The sequence below is a fragment of the Python bivittatus genome, unplaced genomic scaffold (genome assembly GCF_059951505.1).
Source record: "Python bivittatus isolate LINGU-HERP-01145 unplaced genomic scaffold, Pbiv_v1 ctg000080_np1212, whole genome shotgun sequence".
NCBI classification, from domain to species: Eukaryota; Metazoa; Chordata; class Lepidosauria; order Squamata; family Pythonidae; genus Python; species Python bivittatus.
In genome coordinates this window covers 68,428,140-68,449,803 of record NW_028277035.1, presented here as the reverse complement: position 1 = coordinate 68,449,803, position 21,664 = coordinate 68,428,140, and the positions used below count along the sequence as shown (strand labels likewise).

General features: G+C 39.2%; 1 protein-coding gene across 4 annotated transcripts in view; it reads left to right on the top strand.

Annotated features, from left to right (window-relative positions):
• The window catches only part of LMCD1 (LIM and cysteine rich domains 1), a 56,661-nt gene that overhangs the window by 26,861 nt on the left and 8,136 nt on the right, over positions 1-21,664 (top strand). For 3 of the 4 annotated variants that reach the window (XM_007431737.3, XM_088134319.1, XM_088134320.1), the window contains 2 exons: positions 3,475-3,730; positions 16,866-17,201. In XM_007431737.3, coding sequence (XP_007431799.1) covers positions 3,475-3,730; positions 16,866-17,201 — 592 coding nt within the window. The remainder of the gene's footprint in view (positions 1-3,474; positions 3,731-16,865; positions 17,202-21,664) is intronic. The other variant, XM_088134321.1, reaches the window with a different exon arrangement.

The following is a 21,664-nucleotide window of genomic DNA, read 5'->3' as shown; positions in this document are numbered from 1 at the left end:
TTCACCATGTGAACACTCCGCTTAAGCCCCGTTCGCCCTCACCAATGTCAGCTGAAAGCATTCACTTCTGTATAGGCATTAAGAGCATAAGAAGAGCCCTGCTGGATCATATCATAGGCCCATTTATTCCAGCATTCTACTCCACATACTAGGAAGCTCACATCCTTGAACTAGAGGACAAGAGACTCCTACCATCATTTCCCTGCAACTAGTATATAAGCTATGCTGCCAGCATTTATGTGTCAAGCACAATGATCTGCAGGAGAGAAGCCATTTTGGCTTTCCATTAGCCAGTTGAATGACTTCAGGTGAGGAACTGTTTACAGAATTAAATGTTGAAATATATAGTTGTGGTGAATTGGACTAAGAACTGAGGTTGAATTAGTTTGTAACTATATTTGTTTGCTTGTGTGCTTTTGGGGTGAGTTTTCCATGACAATAACGTTCACTTTTTTGTACTGTTCAAACATGCCAATGTCTTTTACAAATAACATAGCTGTGGAAAAATTCTTCTAAATTTGTATTTTTGAATATTTAGTACTTTTTTGTACGGTGAATTAGTTTATTTTTATTTTGCTGAATCTTCATAGAGATAATCCTCTCTGAAATCTGCATCAGATTCTTGTTGTTTCAGCCATAGTGTAGATTCAGAATAATCTATTTAGATATAATCAGTAGCTTAAACTTTCTTCTGTTGTATTAAAACCCATAAAGTTTTAACCTAAAATGTTCACTGGTAAGATATGAAATAAACCAAAATCAGGCAGCATTTTGGGGGGCTGGGGGCCATGTTTCTTCTTTTGTTTCCAAGAGTCTGATTATATCCCTGGGGTCAAGGCTAAAATATTTGGGGTTCTTCTACTCCTTCTGCTATTTAGGGGGTTAAGGCATTTTAAAATACAAAGGTCAGTGCATTAAACCTGGATATTTGGGAACAAAAAAAATAAAAAAGCCTGTACCACAGTGTCAGAGTTAGGAGGTATATTGGGAAGGCTGCAAAATGGAGACTGGGGCCCATAGGCAGCCTATGAACCAGAGTTGTCCACTCTAATCCACTTTAGATTGAAGTTTGAATTTCATTACACTTCTAGAGGTGTTCCTATTTGGCTTTTATTATGAGGTAGCTTATAAACATCTAAAAAATGTAATACAGTGGACAGTAAGCAGATATTAAAGATCAGATCTTGCCCTAATATGAGGACAGGCAACCTTGTACAGATTTCAATTTCTACCAACCTCTGCAAACAGCAAAGCTCTGTAGGAGTTTTAATTCCAAAATAATGCTGCGTATCATTCCAAAAGGAGAAATGAAGACTTAAAATCTAGAGAATCCTTGGGTGTTGAGGATTAGACAGTATCTTGATTCTTAATTGGTTTACAACAGGGATGCCATAAAGTCCTGAGCCAGCATCTTGTGGTTGTGAAGATCTAGATGGACCAAAGCAAGCTTAGGTGAAATCCAACCAAGACAGAGCTGTTGTTCACCAATAAACAACAGGGCAACTTGGTAATGTCAGTCCAAAGAGTTACTCTGGACAGGGTTGCAATCTCCCCAGAGGAGGTGATTCGTGATGTGGGGGTCATCCTGAAGTCTTGGCTCCAGCTAAAGAAGAAGGTGGAAGCTGTGGCCAGTGGGGGCTTTACCCAGCTTCATCTAGTGTACCAGTTACAACCGTTGTTGAATCAGGATTCCTTGGCAACAATAATTCACACCTTGATTATCATCCAGTTGGACTTCTGTAATGTGCTTTAAATAGGCTGCTTATGGAGACAATCTGGAAGCTACAGCTGGTGTAAAATGCAGTGGCTAGATTACTGGTAGGAGAACCCCACAAGCTTACAATAACATCAATCCTCAAGTCATTGCATTACTGGCATGCTTCTGGGCCCAATTTGAAAGACCAGTTGTTATCTTTAAAGCTGTATGTACTACAGCATCGCATATCAAGTAATCACTTGCAGCACAGAATCCAGGCATCTAAAAGGTGCTTCTTGAGCCCCCCCGCCTTACAAAGTTCATGGGACATGGACTTTCGCAGTAGTGTCCTCCTCTCTTTGAATTGCTCTCCTACCAGAAGTATTGATAGTCCCAACCTTGCTTATTAAAATTATTCTGTTTGAATGTGCTTTTGGCTCTTGTTCTTAAGTGCCTTGTTTATGTGCTCTTATTTATTTAGTTTTTTATGTTTAATGTTTGGGTTGGGGTATAAATATCAGAAATAAATGCTTCGTTTTAACCTTGGATGGCTGGCCTGGTTGTATATAACAATAACTGATAAACTATAGCTTACAGACTACGGTGGCCAGATGATGATGATGATGATTAGATTTTTATTCCACTTTTTAAAGAAAATTGGTCAGCTTAATTTGATTCAGGTATCATGTTTAGCCAAAATTGAAGAAACCATCATACAGCTTAGCACAATGTACATAGCTGATTTAACACCATCCACAATCTTATTGTGAGTCTGCAAGTCATAATTTCAGATACAAAATCAGAAATAATGAAGATATGTTCAGTTAGTTACTCCAGTCGTATTTGTATATTGGATCAATGTGTAGGTTACAAGTATTGCAACTGTTGAGGGTAACAAAGCAGGGAGCTGAGGTTAAAAATGGCACCCTGTGTCAAAGGTATAGCATTACTTACCTTGTGAGTTTACCCATGTACTTTCCCCAGTCTTCACCAATAGAAACTGTTACATTTGCTTATTGAAATTTTATGCTGTAGCATCTTATGAATTGTTGCTGTAGCCATCATACAATCAAACCCTTGTTTAATGCTACTGAATTGCACCAATATCAAGATAAAAATACCTCTCTCCTTCATCCCTTCTTCCCCACTTGGTTTGACAGCAGCTAAAGGTTACTCGGCTGATCCTCACACACAGCTATGAAGCAAGAGTTCAAGCCTTTTGCAGTCTTAGCTTTAAAAAGAATCTTGCCCCCATGAATGTTTTCAGTTGAAGTATGGTGAAGAATCATTTTGCTTGCATTTTAATATCTGGTGGGGGGGGGTGTGGGTGTGAAAGGAGGGATAGTCTATTTTTATAATTGCAAACAGAACAAGAAACTCCCCCATTTTGTTTGTTTCATTAGATTGCTAAAAATTCTGCATTTACGTGTCCCCTTCATGCCACTGGGTGTTTAATATAGGTATTGAAATTTAATCACTAAACGTTTTCCATTATGTAAATCTCAGAATTTCAGTCACTGAACGGCTTTTCCTCCAGGGTTTTGGCAATGTGGCTTTTTACAGTCTTATGTTCTACACCATTGCAAATTCTGTTAATCCTCGTTACAGATTTTTCTTTCTGGATAGTATTTGACCACAAAGATCTTTTATTCTGTGTCATCCATTTTGATATATAACCTTCACTGTTTATTCTAAAGTTCACCCTTGAGCCACCAAAAGAGCACATACCTATGAGGGCCCAGCTTATATCAAAATATGACCTCATTTGTCTCCCACAGGAAAATATGCAAGTCATGCAAATGTAGCCAGGAAGATCACAGCCTGAGCAATGACGCAGAAGATGATCGGAAAATTGGCCGCTTGCTTGCTGATTCGAAATATTCTTCACTAACTGCTCGGGTAAAAGGAGGAGATGGAATCCGCATCTATAAAAGGAATCGCATGATTATCACTAATCCTATAGTATCACGGAAAGATCCAACTTTTGACACCATTACATATGAATGGGCTCCACCTGGATTGACTCAGAAACTGGTAAGAAAATGTGCCTAAGGGCTGAGAATACAATCAGGTGCCTTTCGGATATGATAATGGGTTAGCAGAGAACAAGGTTGCAAAGCGGTTGCTTAGACATTATGCAGTGCATACATTTCAAAGTGCAGAGGTGGTACCAGAAGGCAGGTAGGGAGCCACTGGCTTTTGGGGCCCCAGGAAGCCCTAACCTGCCTCTTCTCTGCCCTCAAAGGACTCCCTGCATTTTCTGGACTGTTTCTCCACCAAACTGGGGAAGGCCATTAAAAAAAAAAGAAAAGAAAAGATTGGCTCTGCATTTCCCAACAAGGTAAACCAGTAAGGTTGATAAGGTTGCATTCACATGACATGATAAACCAGATAAACCAAGTCACTTAAATGTCTAGCAGCTGTACCTTGATTCTTTTTTCCCCCTTTTGTTTGGAATTTTAAGTGAATCCAGCTCATTTCATTATGATCCAGTATATTGTACAAACATAGGAACTCAGTAACCAAGCTAAGCTTGCTGTGCAGGCGTAGCCATTTTGGAAGAAAAGTGATATTTAGTATCATATAATTAGGACTTTTTAAAGACTCAAATATGTTTGCTTTGAAATTAAGTAACTTTTCCAAAGGAATGCATTATTAATATCACTAAAGCCAAGTAAAGGCAAGCATATTTGAGTGGTAAATATCCCTATTCTTTGGGAAAGCTTCTGTAGACCATACAAACTTTCAACAAAAATTACACTAAAATAAACCTGTTATTGAAGAATAATGTTGAAAAATAAAAATAGTTTGCAATATAGTTTTTAATGAAAAGTAACTAATACAAATTGTTCACCTGTTTGAAAGCATTGATAACTATGAATTCTCTGTTTAGTAACTGGCTTTTATGAAAACTGGAGCTCGTGGTCCTTTGCTTCACTCTGTGTTTATTCTCTCACACAAACACAAACACTGATAGGTTAAAAAAAAAAAAAAAAACTCCTTCTCCCCCAGTTCACACAAATAAGTTATAACCCTAGAACTGAAGAGATTACCTAGCCAAGTAACTGCATGAAAACAACCAAGCTCAGAGAACCCCAAGGACTCCACAGTTCAACCCTGAGCTACAGATATTCTCTTCTATTGGTATAACCATAAATATTAGGATCTGATCCTTGTGTTCTTACAAATGAAGTCTGAACTTAAGTCTTCCTAAGAAACCAAAAAAGGGATTATATTACAGATCATTTTGTGCTGACTAGAATAAATAACTCTAAAATGGCAGTACTTGGCTTCTGTTATTACAATGCCCATTGTGCTCACAGTAAGCAGCAGCAGACTGGAACAAGGATAAAAACATACTGGAGTGATATCAAATAGCCACTGCCTTGTCATTTGTAGAACAAAGAGATTAGTATTATATTTACAGTCTGTAAATTAGGTAGCACAATGTAAGCCTGATCATCTTTGTGCCCACTTCAGTGGAGAATTAGAAGGAAAATTATGCTAAGGTTGATATTTTTTCCCCAAACTATTATTATTATTAAGGTGTAGTATCAGCCATTTTTGCTATAGAACTAATTGTTCACTAAACTGCAGAGCCTCTTTCTGTAGTCCTCCAAAAATTGTATAACATCTTTATAATAAATTGACCACTTTAAGAAGAGATTCATGACTGATTCTTGTTTCCTGCTTGGGGACTAACTAGCATAACTAGTACACTCAGTTGCAGTACCATTTCAAAGCAGGGCTGTTGGACCATTCAGGACTTCTAATCCTCAGACACCCAACTTAATGATGTCCACCTTAAACCAATAAGCTGATCTTATCATCTTGGCAGGATATAGAAGTAGAGTGACTGCTGACTATCTCTGCTTAGAAATCATGAATGTATGAACAATAGTGTACATGCTTATGAGGAGAACTGTGTCAATAGCTGTTCTGAGAAATGAAGTCTGAAAACTGAATCTAGCAAACTCTCCTGTATTGGCCTATTTTAAATTTATGCTTTATATAGAGAACTAGATGTTTTGGCTTTCAGAATGTCCTGTCTTAAAGGATAAGGAGCAATGGGACTGTCTTCTAAACTTTGCTTCCCTGGGCTCTTAAGACAACTGTGGCTTTTATGGTTTTAGTTTGAATGAACAGTGCGATTTAGAACTAAAATAAGATATTTTGTTCAGTCACCTAGTTGTTAACAGTGACTTCTGCCTCTTGTAAATGAGAAAACTAGTCAAAACTGCAATTTTGCAGTAAAAAACTGTGTTCTCTTACATCCCCCTCCAAAGTTTTCTCATACCTTGACATACTCCTTCAAATGGGAGAAGCAAAAAACTGACCCATGAGCTGACAGAATCCCTCCTTCCTGCTGGGATGAATGAAAGTAAAATGGGTCTCTTATAAAAAGAAAAAGAAACCTCCAATTTCACATCAAGATTGGCAGAGGATAAGAAGTGATTGTTCATTTATCATCGTTTCTATGCCTATTGGATTGTTCTGCCATTTATTTAAAGCATTGCCTTCCTTTTTGACATTCTTCATTTATCATTAAAATGGCTTTAAATTTAAGAAAAATTATTCCCTCTGATTATTAAATTGATCCTTTTATGTTGGAACCACACAATGTTAAAATCATACATCTTCTGTCTCATTGCTTTTAAAATTTGGAAATTATCCAGGGTGCAGTTTTAGGCATCTTCTTTAGACCTAAAAGTTTTTAATTACTGCTCTTCTCACATATACTTTGTTCATACATTAATTTGAGGTCAGAGAACATATACTTAAACCATGACCAGTTTGCTTATCTTGGTAATGTCAAGGGGCCTTAGTGCCTATGTACAGAGGTAGTGATCACCAAACAGCACCTTATATGAGAAAGATCATTTTAGAGTTGCTTTGGATGACCTTATAAAATTACAGTTCAGCTCAAATCTGCATGTTCATTGTCACTTGAAAGGAATGAAACTGGGATTCTTGAGATACCTGTTAGCCTCCGGTAGCATGTCCTAATCCCAAATATTTCCACTACACTTGGGAAAAAAAAGGATGGGATTGCATTGCCAAACTAGTCCAAGATTTAACTAATATAATTGGGGGGGGGGGGCTATACTACATAAAATCAGTTGAAAGATATGAATATTAAGTCATTCAACAGTTAAACATTCACAGTTGTCCTACCACCTAGTTATAATATTGATCTTATCTTATTTACACCACAGGTCATGAAACTACAATGTTGATACCAAGCAACAGAAAACAGTTCTTTGTACCTTAGAGTAATAATCTTAAATGCCCATATGCTCATTGATGGTCATCCAATTTAAATAGAGTAGTAGCGATACGGTTAGAGACTACTAGGAAATTTAGTATGAGATGTCAGCTTTTGTTATTTACTTGAAATATGGACTGACATAATTCTGGTGTGCATCTTCAGATCTGATTATATATATCTCTCTTAAAAAGAGCATGTGTTTCATTCAGCATAAAATTAAAAAGCTGATATCTAGCACTAAAACTGTTGCCACATACCTATTTACATTAATAAGGCCCATATCATTTAGCTATGAGGCTTCCTTTTAATTAAACTAAAAAGAGAATTTAGAATTAATTGGAAACTGGTCTGTATATACTACTGGAACCATCACTCTTCAGAATGCTACTGTATGTTGGCCACTACAGAGTTCGAAAGCAGCATTAGACATCTGTTATTCAATTGCTGCTTCATTTCCTTCCTTCCCTCTGGTAGCAAAGGGATGTTTTCCAACTTCTATAGGTCACAGCCTTTATATTTCTTGGTATTCTCCCATCCATATACTAACCAGACCTGACCCTCCTTAGTTACCAACCTTCACTACCAAGCCTAGGCTCCATTTCCCAGATGCAACCATCTGCTCAGACTTTCTGTGGATTTGGAACAGAGTATTCCCAGTAGCTATTAGAGTGGGGGTTTTAAGACCTCAACAAAGTGTCTGTGTGCCTCTAAAATGCATTTTGTGAGGATTTTGTTTCATGTTTATTATAAGCATTTTTCTTATTTATGTTTTTCTGCCCTTACAACAGTAGGTTCATTGCTGAAGAGAGTGGGTTTTTGTTTGTTTGTTTGTTTTTATTTTTGCAATTCTTATGCGAGGGAACTTCAACAGCCAAGTATCACTGCAGTTGTTATATTCACTGATGGAACGTTTCGTTCTCAAGACTTCTGATTCATTGAATTACATTAGCTAAGTATAATACTTCATAAGCAAGTGCCATAGTCTTGGCTCTTAATAGAGCAAGAAATAACATTTTCATTTCATGGCAATGAGAAATGGGGGGAGGGTAATCCTTTTTCCAGTATCCTGAACCTGGTGCCTTTCAGCTGTTTTGAACTTTAACTCATGGCTTGGGAGTACATTAGCGTTCAACTCATTTGAAGGCCATCCGGCTGGAGGAGGTTGCTGTATCTTCCATACCATCAAACTGGAATTTAATAGGAAAAAAAATCCTTTCCATGCTATAAGTCAATTTGCTGGAAATCCCTTTTTAATGGGCAGGAGAGAAGCTGCCTTCTGCTATTGAGTACTCTCCAGATGTGTTGGACTGCGGCTCTTTCAAGTTCTGTCTCATAAATATTTTGGCTAGGAACATATCTGGAAGGCACCAGGATGGGAAAGACTGCCCTAGGTAATAATTAATATATGTCTAAGGAAGGCAGTATCAAGGATGTGAACATAAAGTAAGCAGCCAGAATGAGAATGAGGAAATATTAGGTTTGTATTTATGAATTACTGTCTAAATGACAGGGATATTAAAACAAACCAAAAATTTACTAAAAATGGTTTAGTTTTCACATATCCATGTGCCTTTTTGTTGTTTTGCCTACAACCATTTAGTGAAAGGTATTGTTCAAATTAAAGGGCATGCATTACACACATACTACACAGTAATTTGCTTTTGCCGTAGAATGATTTTATGATCCATAAAATAGGTCTTGGTTTGAGTATCTAGCAAAGCATTGCAATATGAGCATACTCAAAAGTAAGTCCTATATTTTATGGAGCTCAAAGCCAACTAAATCTGTATAGGAATTCAACCTAGAGAACATAGATTTAAAGGTAATAAATCAGTGTTACAATACATTTGCAAGTATAATACTTGGAAATAAAAATCCGTATAAGAACTGGAATCTATTGTAGAGCCAAAATGAAAGAGACAAGAACAAACTATAAAGTTTATATGTGAACTGTGTTACAAGTCAAATAATTGATATTCCAAGAGTAGCTGAAGAAAAAGAAGTATGTTCAATAAAATAAAAGGAGAACTATTTGTTCAGGCACGAGGAAGCCAACATTGTAGAAGGAAAAATGTTTTACGTTGTGTATTTTCAGTAGGATACAAGTGAGATGCAATGTACAGTAGTATAAAAGTTAGTGGGTTTCAGCAGACATACACAACTTGCTTCCAAGTTGTAGCTACTGTACTTGGATCAAATAATTGGTCTTAGGAGTTATATGATGGCTGCTTTTGTTGTCTAGCCCAGGGTTTTTCAAACTGTTCCATGGAACTCTACAGTACTACAAGAACATGATAGGATTCTATGAGAGACTGAGGGCAAATTATTAAAAAGTTTACCCAAGCCCTGCCAATTCTCTATCACTAGAGATTTGTGTCTTGATAAGGAGATGCAAGATTTTTTTTTTTCTTTTAACTAACAGATTCCATGGCTTGACAAAGTTTGAAAAATTCTGGTCTAGCCTATTTAACAGTTGAAAACATAGAAGTCTTGGATAAAGAAAAACCCTGAACAACATTTCAGTGAAGCATGCTCTGTAGGACTGAAGCATTCCAAATAAATATGTTTATAAAGCTTTCCAATTGTCAGAAAACAGACTTCCACTATCCAAATATGGATGAGAATATGAAACTTGATATTCTAAATATTGCAAAGAATGACCAAATATTTTACTTGGTATGATAAAGGAAAGAGAGAGCCTACTTCTTGTCCTAGTGAGTGACTTTCTCATTTCAAAAATACCAAACAGCATGATCAACCTGCTAGGAATGATTTGCATTAGTTAGTATTATATTTTGATGGGAAGGTAAATCTTAGAATCTTCAATGGAAATGGTTGTGTGTGTGTGTGTGTGCGCGCGGGCACATGTTTGTGCACGTTCTGGTGAAAGACCCACTATAGGATTTCACACAGCTAAGCTGGCTGGATTATATTCTGCTGTAATGAGTTTCATTCAGGAATGGGGTGCCTGGTGCCTCACACATCTGTTTAAACTTTCCTTCTGATGCAGTTTTTTAATCAATGATTGTAACACCGCTAAAACAATGTAATCAGTTATTTGTGGTCTTCATAGCTTAGGGGAAATCCATATTAGGGGAAACTTTATCCAAATTAACTTGTCTACTTTCAGAACATCTAATTATTGCAGAACATTCTGGGAGATTGTCCCACTTGCATCAAATACAGTTCATGTGAAGTTTCCTGTATTTTGCTATCAACTCCTTTGAACTTCACCACATCTCCAAAAACTGTAATGCAAGAGTGAAAATATCCAGATATTGCTGAACTACAGCTCCCAACATCTTAATGAGCCATGTTAGCTAACAGGCAATCAACTTCCTACCTTGCTTCAGTGCACACTGTAAACCAGCAGAGCTAGTAAAGGTCAAATATTCATTAAAATAAATTTTTCATCACTACAATCTTATTAAACAACGACTGAAAAGTTTTTGGCTAGAGTCACACTCACTCTAAGCCCTAGTATGTTTAAACAGGGTTTATTAAACTATAATTGGCTAGATGCACATAGCATGCTGAGTCTGAACCATGGTTTACAATTACAGTGGCTGGACTTGCACATCATGCTATGCTGAAAACATACAAGTCATCCTGGTTTTTCATTATCTGTGAATCCAGTCCAAATATCTGAGGTTTCTCACAACAAAGTTTTTAAAATCTAACTATAGTAGTATTTTTCAATACCTTCTTTTGCAGGGGAACAGCCGTAGTGGAGTCAAGTATATCCTTTTCATACTCAAAGCTTTGTTCCGTAAAATTCCAGGCAGAACTAAGAAAAAATTGAGTCAAAACTGCTGGAAGAGCCATTCAGTACTGAGTTTCATGGGAACACTTTTTAAATACTGCATCAAAATTCATGGGAATGCTTTTTAAATACTGCATTGAAAGCAATAAAGAAATTGTGCTTTTTTATTACAATATTGTTTTAAAGCTGAATAGCATGCCTTATCTAAGAGGTATCTGTGTGTATCACTGCAGGCAGTGGGTGGCAGCTGATACTGTCTTGGATATAACCCCTACTGTATGCCAGAAACAAGTGCCTCTTCTAAGCTTGTTGTGATTGATGCTGTGCCAAATAGGGACATCCCCTTCATTTTTATTGTTGGCATGAAGGTCAGATATAGCAGGTGGGGGCAGGGGGGATCACCCTCACTTGACTTTCTTTCACTGCCATCCTGGCTGTGGTCCTTCAGGGAGTGTTCCCCATGCTCCCAGTCTGAGCAAATATTTCTTATCAAAGGCCTCCACCAGCACTTTAAGAGTGTGTGTGTGTGTCCCTTTCACTCAGTGTTGACTCCTGGTGACTGTCTGGACCAGTTCCTGCAGTTTTTTTGGTATGGTCTTTTGGACGTGGTTTGCCATTGCCTGTTTCCTAGGACCGAGAGAGAGTGACTGGCTTTGTACCAAAGGCAGGAGTGGAATTCATCATCTCTCCATTTCTAGCCTGGTGCCTTAACTGCTACACCAAACTGGCTCTCTCTTTAAGCTGCATAGACTTAAGTTTTCTACAATGAAATGGATCAATCTTTTCTGTTAACTCTTACCAGTTATAGTGAATAAATACTGCTCCCTTACCCATGTTGAACGGTTCCATGGTTAATTTTGTTTATGCAGCTATGTACCATGCATGTTGTACTGAAATTTGGGCAACAGATCTCAGGTTTAAAGGCTTGAACTGCACTTATAGTGAAACTAATTTATCATACTCAGGCAAGTATATATTAAAAATCCTTGTACAGTTCATTGATAACTGCTGGCCAAGATGGAATTAAATTGAATTAAAACAGCTGGAAGCTTTTCTTCTGGAAGCAGTGAATGGCCAACTGACTGCCTCTGAAGAATTTGCACTGCAATAGCAGAAAAGTCTGTTTGTTCAGTTCTGCTCCATCAGCTGTGCCAACAACAGCTTCTCCTAACATTAATGTAGAGTTAGTCACCCTTTTGTCTCTGTGAATTAATCTCCAGTGGCATTCGGTTGCTGCTGCTGAATGCCAGGTCAGACTGTAATAAGGCTTCTCTCATCTGTGATTTGATCACAGAACTCTGCCCAGCTAGGTTTCAGGTGTGGCATCAACCAGGATTCCAGGGCAGGGATGGGAGAGTGTGGTTATCCTCCGGGAATCTCTAATGGTTCTCAGAGCAATGGTCCACAGGTCACTAGATGTGAGACACTGTTTATTAAGTTGGGCTCTAGGGATCAGTTGGGATTGTTGCTAGTGTACTAGCGTTCCTGCTGCCTAGTGACCTCCCTGCTTGAGCTCCTTGGCTCCATTTCTGGGTTGGCGGTAGAGTTTCTCAGGCTTATGTTCCTGGTGGACTTCAGTCTGCCTTCTCTAGGCCTGAGGCTGCTCAGGAGTTCATGGCCACCATGACATCCATGGGTCTATCCCAGGTCATCCAGGCCTTGACTCATGACAGCGGTCACACACCTGATCTGTTTTTGTTGTTGTTGTTGTTGAAGTGATGGCAAAGTGATCTAGAATTGGGAGAGCTCTCTGTGGCTCCCCTGTCATGGTCAGATCACTCCCTGGTAACCATGATATTCTCTGGTGCTGCCCCCCACCACAGGGAGGCAGGACCTATTTGATTGCTCTGCCCTGGTGACTGACGGACCCAGATTGGTTCCAGAGGGAACTGGGGTTTGTTAGTGATAGTCTCCTGCATGGTCCAGCCAAGGTCTTAGTCATCACCAGGAATGGAAGGTGGCTGGGGCTTTGGATCAGATCATGCCCATGCAGCCTCTACTTTCCCATGGATCCTGTCATTCTCTGTGGTTTACAAAGGAACTGAGGGAAATGAAATGGGTTAAGAGATGCCTAGAGTGTTGCTGGGGGTCAATGAGGAATGAACCCAACCAAACATGGGTTACAGCTGCTATTAAGGCCTACTTTGTGGCGGTAAGGGCAGCAAAATGTCAGTATTTTTCCATCCTTAGCATCCACGATCGCTGTCTGGAGATCTTGTGTAGGTGACTCAAGCCCTCTTGGGTATAGAGGACTCTGAGGTTCACCTATAGGGTTACACAGAAGAAAATGCAGGGCATCTGTCAGATTAAATTGTTCAGATTCACTCTCAGTTGGACACCAGCCTTGGTGCAGGTCCAGTGGAGGTGCATGGGGCATGGTCTTGCTTGTTATCTGGGGGAGTTTGAACCTGTTAGGCCTGATGAAGTGGACAGGGTCCTCATGACTGTGAGCTCAGCCACCTGTTTATTAGATCCATGTTCGTCCTGGTTACTAAAGGCCTCCCAGGAGGTGATGTGCAGTTGGATTCTGGCAGTGATAAATTCTTCTTTGAGAGAGGGGGTTGTTCCTCTGCCTCTCAAGGAGGCAGTGGTTTGCCCCCTCCTCAAGAAGTTTTTTTGGGTTTGTTTTTTTTAGGGAAGATTGTTGGGAACATGGTTGTGCAACAGCTTCAGAAGATCCTGGATGAGACAGATTGTTTGGACCCCTTTCAGTCTGGTTTCAGACCTGGACATGGAACTGAAATAGCATTGGTCATGTTTTTCGGTGACCTCTGGTGACAGCGAGATGGAGGTAATGCATCCATTCTTGCTCTTCTTGTCCTCTCCATGGCTTTCAATACCATCAACTATGGTATCCTTCTGGACCGGCTTCAGGGGTTGAAGGTGGGTGGCAGATTGTGTTGTGCTGGTTCTCTTCTTTCCTCTGAGGCTGGCTCCAGTTAGTGCTGATTGGGGTCAAGAGGTTCAAGCCTCACCCTGTCCTTTGTGGGGTGCCGCAGGGCTCGGTACTCTCTCCACTACTGTTTAACATCTACATAAAGCCACTGGGTGAGGTCATTCATTGCTGTGGGGTGAGGTGCCATCAGTAAGCTGATAATACCCAGTTATATATGTCTGCTCCTGGGGAACTAAGTGATGCTGTTGATGTCCTGTCCTGGTGTCTGGTGGCTGTGGGAGTTTGGATGGGGAAAACAGGTTTCAGCTCAACCCTAGCAAGACTGAGTGGCTTCGGGTTTTGGGGCCTTCAGATTCCAGGAATTTACCATATTTGGTGCTGGATGAGGTGGTAGTACCCCAAACAGACCTGGTGTGCTGTCTGGAGGTCCTTCTCTACTCGTGACTCTTGCTTGATGAGCAGGTAGCAGTCATGGCTAGGAGGGCCTTTGCACAACTTTGGGTTGTGCACCAGCTGCACCCATTCCTGGATCTGAAGGATCTAATTCTCAGTCATTCACACCCTGGTCACCTCCAGAACAGATTATTGTACAAGTGGTCCTTGGTTAACAACCACTCATTCAGTGACTGTTCAAACTTACAACAGCACTGAATGAGTAGTACTTATGACTGGTCCTTGAAGTTCTGGCCATTACAGCACCCCCACAGTCACATGATCGCAATTTGACATTCAGCAATCAGCCTGTATTTCCAACCATTGCAACATTCTATGGTCATGTGATCACAATTTGCAACTTTCTCTGCCAGGTTCCCGCAAGCAAAGTCAATGGTGAAGCCAGCAGAAGTCAGAAGTCACAATCACATGAGGTCCCCACTTAATGACTCATGGTGATATACTTAATGACAGTAACCAAGGACTCCTGGAACTGCCATTGTTAAGTGGTTCAGTGATGTGTCATCACGTTTTACAACCGCATCACTTAGCAACGGAAATTCCAGTGCCAATTACCATTGTTAAATGAGGACCACCTGTAATGTACTATACATGGGGCTGCCCTTGAAGAGCATCCAGAAGCTGCAGCTGGTGCAAAACACAGCAACACAGGCAGTTATGTGTGCTAATCACTCAGCACATGCTACACCTCTGCTCCACGAGCTGCATTCATTGCCAGTTTGCTTCCAGGTTCAATTCAAGGTGCTGGTTATGACTTATAAAGCCCATCATGGCATGGGGCCAGGCTATTTAAGGGACTGCCTCTCCCAGTTACATCTACCCGTCCCATCAGGTCTGGCACGAAAGGTGTGTTAAGGGCCCCGTCCATTAAGGAATGTCTTCTGATAGGACCCAGACAGAGAGGGTTTTTTGTCACAGCACCCACCCTTTGGAACCTCATTCCCCCCAAGGTTAGGTTAGCCCCAACCCTACTGGCCTTCAGGAAGGCTCATAAGACATGGTTCTGTCATTGTGCCTGGAGGTCCAGTGGTAGTATCAAGCCTGCTGGTTGGTGGCACTGTTAGTAATTTATTGGTATTCTCCTATAAATTAGCTTTATTGTTTTAATTAACTGCTTTAATTGGTTTTAATGGTTTTTATTTTGTTATTTTTTTCCTATTTGTTTTAATTATGTAAGCCACCCAGAGTCACTTAGGTGAGATGAGCAGTGATATAAATCAATTAATCATTTTTACCGATAAACTATTCTTTTTAAGATTTGAAAAGCAGTATCAAATAAAACAATGTTATCCTTTTCTCTTGTAGCATTGGACTGTATGCTTGAATTTTTTTAAAAAATTGTCCTATATTGTTGGTAGCCATCCTCTGCCTCATGTTTTTCCATTAATTTGCATTAAGAAAGGAAGTTGGATTGAAGGATCAAAGATTAAGGCAGCCTTTCCCAACCTAGCCCTATTCAGAGGTGCTCGGACTGCATTTCCCAGAATTCTCAATGGATCAAGGGAGGCAAAGTGGCTGTATATTGGCTCTTTTTCTATCCTGCCCTTATGGAAGGCAAAACAAGAAATATTTTAGACAGTATACAAGCCTGATACTGTTTCTATTTTTCCTTAAGTATTAAGTGAGAACCATTAATATCTCACTGAGTATTATTTGGGCACTACAGGGAATTTATAAGGCACAGCAGCTGGTGATTAACTATTACAGCAAGCTTGCTTTTTAATGGCTTTTAGCCAGCTAAATGTTGGCAACCACTTGAAAATAATCTATCATAAATAGGAAACATGTCTCCAGGCACATAATTAATATTTGCTAGACACTAGAGATTCCAAAAAGGTAAAAGAGACTGAGATTTTTACTAAAGCTTTTCCATTTTTGTAGTGCTGGGCCTTTTAAAAATGTGTTGTGTTTCTGGAATGTCATGCAAAATTGAGACAGAGCAAGGCAGAGCCAAACTATTTGCATTTTCACCAACTGGCAGGAGAATGGTATGTTACCCTCAGATGGAGAATAGCAAGAAAAGGAGCCTTAAGTGGTCGTGGCCCATGTTTCTGTTTTGTTTCAGAAAAGTATCATTCATGCAGACCACTTGGCACCATGAGAAATCCAGGTTTTGACTGCTTTTGGAAAGCAGTCAGTAAAAGCTTATTAACATTTTTAATATTTTAATTTAATTACAAATATACAAATTCAGTTGAATGGAAGCATATAGCTTACGCTTCCTGGTAGCCATAGCCTGGTTTCCCAAGATTCTTACACAAGACTGAGATTCAGTAGTATCTGCATCTGAATCAAACTAATTCCATGATTCTCTCTCTCCTTTAGTGGACTAGAGAAAAGGTCTTACTCAACATTTTCCTAACATGATCCTATATCAAAAGGTTTGGTCCCTATGGGGAAGTAACAAAGGATGTGCCAAGCCTTCACTTATCTAAACCCCAGGATCACAATATTTGTTCTGTTTATTATGTATGGATATTAGAATATTTATGTTTAAAGCGTTGGCCGCATTGACAACCAGGTTGTCTTAATCAGAAACAGTCATGCTATGGTTTCTGTTCTGAATAACCCTTAACAGAGTAATTATTGTTAGTGTGAAGTCCTGTGGTTGGACCACAGGGAAGAAATCCCAGGTGTTTGGGCTGCTGAACAGAGAATGACTGCTCAAACCAAAACTGAGATACAAGGGCTTTGCACTGAAATGGGAGAGCGAGGATTTGCTGTGCTTTTTCCAGGCTGCAATTGTGTGCCTCCTTGTGCTCAATTTGTGTTTGTCCAATTTCTTCAGGCTACCCAGTATATGAGTTCAATTTCAAAGGAAATGCAACCAGTGGCTGGCACAGAAGGTGCTTATTATCGTCGTCGAAGGTTGATGAGGCAACTTCCTCTTTATGATCAGGACCCTTCCCAATGTCGGGGCCTTTCGGAGAATGAAATCAAGCTGATGGAAGACTTTATAAAGCGATATAAAGACAATGTTCTTGGAGTTGGAGAGGTTGCACTGCTAGGTCAAGGGGGAGCTACCAAAGAAGAAGGGAAGCAATCTGATAAAAACATTCCTGCGAGTCAGGAAGCAGCTTCAACCAATGGCACGGTGGGCCATCTATCCAAAGGGCAGGACTTGGTAAGTCCTCAACACAATGTTGCAGAGTGGGGGAAATGCGTTTTTTTAAAAACAAAGTATATAATTAATGGATGAAGCATGGGTATTATTCAAATATTAAATATATAAAATAGTATCAAATCTTATTTGATTGAAAGATGGGAAACGGATAGATGAAAAGATTGCAAATAACTTTAGGGAGCACAGAAGGTGTGTAAGTTCAGGTATACTACAAAGATGCTACCAAATTCTTTCAGATGCATGCAATTGTACCAATAGTTCAAGCCTAATTAGTTCACAAACATCATAGAACAGTGAAGACAATAATGCTGCCAATATAAATGGTAAAAATCCAGCAGCAGAACTATAGAAGTATTAGACATGAAGTTACTGCCAGAAGAGGTGCTGAAATAAATAAAGCAAGAATGTTAAAGAGATCTGCCTTGGAAAGACATTCCACAAAAGCTCTTGATGTCAGGGGGCCGGGTTATTTGAGGGACCGCCTCTTCCTGATTACATCTGCCCATCCCATCAGGTGTGGCAGGAGAGGCATGTTGTGGGTCCTTTTCTGCCCTGAACCCTGCCCTGTGGAACATCATTCCCCCCTCCCCCTGAGGTGAGATTGGCCCCATCCCTACCAACCTTCTGGAAGTCCCCCAAAACTTTGCTTTGTCAACACGCCTGGGGGTCTCAAGGGAATGGTGAGTTGATGAGGTGGCTCCATTGTTTGTAATATCTAATGCTCTCTCCTGGCCTTTTAATCATAATGTTTTTAATGGTCGATAATTTTTTATATTGCTATTTTATGGCTTTTATTGTATGCCGCCTAGAGTCACACTTTGTGAGATGGGTGATTGACTGATTAATAAATAAATAAAATAACAAATGCCCTCCCTGGGAGCCATTCATGATACTATGGTAAGTGAAGATCATCCAAAGATAATCTGAACTGTTTTTAGATCTTCAAAGTGTTGATGTTAAAACTATCATTGGCAACCTGTGCAAGTTAAGCACTACTTTCAAAATAGCCAGTTCCGAAAACAGCAATCTGTAAAGGGATTCTTTTTTCCCCTTGTCATTTAAATCAGTGTTTCTCAACCTCATCAACTTTAAGATGTGTGGATTTCCTCTCCCAGAATTCCCCAGCCAGCATGATTTAAAAGTTGTCAGTGGAGAGACTAATTCACTTGAGAAGTCGTGATCTTAATCTGCTGCATAGGCTTCGGCATTGCTTCCCCAAAACACACAGAGAGGTTTGTGGTTGTTTGTTTGGAGAAATACATATTTTCTTACTCTAGGTTATATGTTGTTATAGCAGCAGCTCAGTCTAAGAAAGGCTGTGTCACCCCAGGAAAATAAGAAGTGACTGGTGACAGAGGCTGTTGCTAAAAGTGTTTGTGAATACCATCATGGCATGATGAATTAATTTTGACTACACGACTATCCCTCCGAGTAAATATCTGTGGTGTTTACTTTCTGGGAGGTTTTAAAACTTGATTTATTTTTTATTCTGCAGGCATCAGTAGAAAGCCTAACTTTTATTAAAAAAAAAAAAAAAAAAAAGTAATTGTACAGCTCAATTCTTCTACTGAAGGATTTTTTGCGTTCTAAAAAAAATAACATTAACCATTTGGGGACTCGTCTCATACGTTCGTTTGGATGTTTAAGGCTACGTGCATTTTTTATTGGCATTCATTTATAACACCTTTATATATTTTTATCCAAGACAGTTACCGTATCGAAGTATTACCTGATTCATATACAATTCCAGGACAATTCTATAAGGATCCTTGTATTTTTGTAATTATTTAAATATTTTGAGATTATTAGCAGAAAGCATCACAGTCACAGTATTAAACCATTATTTTCTTAAAATTGTTTATACTTCTCATTCCTGTACTCTTTATCTATCAGAACAATGTTGGAATTTTGTGAAATGTGCCAACATTTTATAATACAAAGTTCTGTTATCGCTGACCTGCCACTGTCTAAAGCTACAGAACATAGTTCTTGGTTTTTTATGAAACAGGCTCTAAATTCCAAAGCATCCTTGATGAAGCCTTTGCTGTCTACTGGATTTTGACCCCAGTGCAGAACACCACATAAATTCTGCACAGCATCCCATTTCTTTGAGAGATGAGGAGTTCCAACGGTAATGCTTTAGTTAGGAGCTGGATTTTCTAATACCTATGGGATATGTATGTATTAGTAAATAATAAGTATTGTTGCTGAAGGAGCAAAAAAGATTGAGCTCCCAAAGAGAGTGATGGTATCCTACTAATGTTTCAGTTTTAAGCAACCCCAAATTCTTCACTTTGCTTGGCAAAGGCAACTCTTTTTCGGTCATGCTCCAATACAGTAATGTGGAAGACAAAAGTAAAGTCTCCGTCAATTTGAACTCAACTCCTGATGACTTCATTACTGTAATTTTCTTGGCAACAATACAGACGTGTTTGGTTATTCTTGTTCCAGGTTGTTTTTTCAACTCCCCAGTCTAGCCTACAAGTCTGGATTTGATAGTTGTCTGCCAATCTCTTCTACATTTCCAATAACTAATAGAGCATAAGTAGATATAAAAGCCTGCTTCTAAGCCATATGCTAAGGCTGTTTGTTTATTCTTTCATTCATACATACCTACATTCCATACATACTTATAAAGATTTCTATTCTGCCTATCAAATGCTTAAGGATTACTCAGGGCAGCTTCACAATATTTAAAACAGTATCAAAATTAAAATGTGTGGAAGACAAAAAACAAAGATCAAGCAAAAAATGCACACACAAACACTTATACAAATTCCTTATACAAATTATAAAGCAGGCAGAAGCAGCATATCGTATTTTCTAAAAGCTAGGCTATCTGTGGAGGGAAAGTCACTTTTTGGCAGTAAATCCACAGAGATAGTATAGACCCGGTCTCCTAATGCAAGGAGGTTCAGCATTTGGGGGCCAACACCAAGAAGACTCTTCTGGGCGGGGCCACTGAGAAGGCCCTTTCTCTTGTGCTAAGCACATATGCCTCTGTCCCTGTTGAGGCCAAGAGAAGGGCCTTTCCATCAGTTCTTATGGGGCAGGGAGGAGGAGAGGATATGAGAGGAGAAAACTGAAATATCCTGGACGTAACCTGAACTACTTAGGATGATTTCACCTTTTAGGATACGCCAAGAACCTTAAATCAGTATCATACTATCCCTTGGAGATGAAACATTATCTTGACTGAGTTGTTTGGTGAAAAACATAAAGTTTAATCAATATTGTCTTGATTAAACTGCACTATTCAGTACTAAAGCTAACTGGCATTACCTTCTGTTCCAGTGCATTTTTGAAGCCAACAGCCATCCAGTAAAAACTAACTGTAAAAATATCAGCACTTGCTTAACCACAATGCCTTAAGTTTTCCTGGCATAACAAAGTGAATGCAAATCCTTGTGCCAGATCTTGAAATCATAGATTGTACTTCTATGTATGTCTGTTAAAGAACAAAACATAGTATTCAGGGGGTTTTTTTATGGAAACTTTGAACTATTTGTTAACCAAGTTAAGCCTATTTGACAGCTTACAGTACAATTTTCATGTATTTCCTGTCTAACATGACAGGAAAGTAGGCTGCCAATTTTTGGTAATTGAGGGGGGCCTCCAGCAATTGCCTATTTTTTGGTTATTAAGACCTCAAGTTATGCAATCTAAATTTAAGTTGTACTGCAGCCATACTCTTTTTCTTTTTCGTTTAATCGTTCCATAATTGTACTTTCCCCTTTTCTTGCGTTGATAATTAGAATGTAGTGGAAACTGTTAGTGGGGCTCCAGGGATCACATAAAGCACATAAAGTCCGGGTCCAGAGGCTATGCAATTCTACATGACTCTATTTGCCTTTTTGAAATGTGGATTCTGACTTCTGACTGCAAGGAGATAAATGCCCAAATAACTTCTATTTCTCTTGTCACAATCTGCTCACTGACTGGACAAATCTTCTAAATTTATTTTAAAGTTTTTCTTTTTGCAGTAGAAATGGTGACAAATCATTACAAGAAGCTTTGCTGTAGATTATAGGCTTTTAATGGTTTAAGGAAAGCCATGTATTGGCCCTCCCGAGATTTTCTTGGAGAACTTTAGCCTGGGCTTTAACAACAACAACAAATAAACTGAAACATTCCATCATGGCCCAAGTTTAACTTCATATGAAAAGGGTGGTGTTTGTACTTGTGGGCAGAAGGCTTTTCTGAGGGAAATATTTTCATTTCCCCTGTAACAAAATGAAATTCTTGTCAATATTAACTAAGGAATTGGCATGTGGAGGGAACAGTACAGCTTTCCTGTACAGTTTTGATGCTGGCCAGCTTGCTTTGACTTGATCTTTTGCCTAGGAAGGAAGCATTTTCCCTTCGCTAAGCCTTCACGATATCCGTGATCAAGTCATTTCTCCTTTAGCTACCGTAACTCTCCATTCTCAGTAGCTGTTCTAAAGCAAGAGTTGAATTGTATG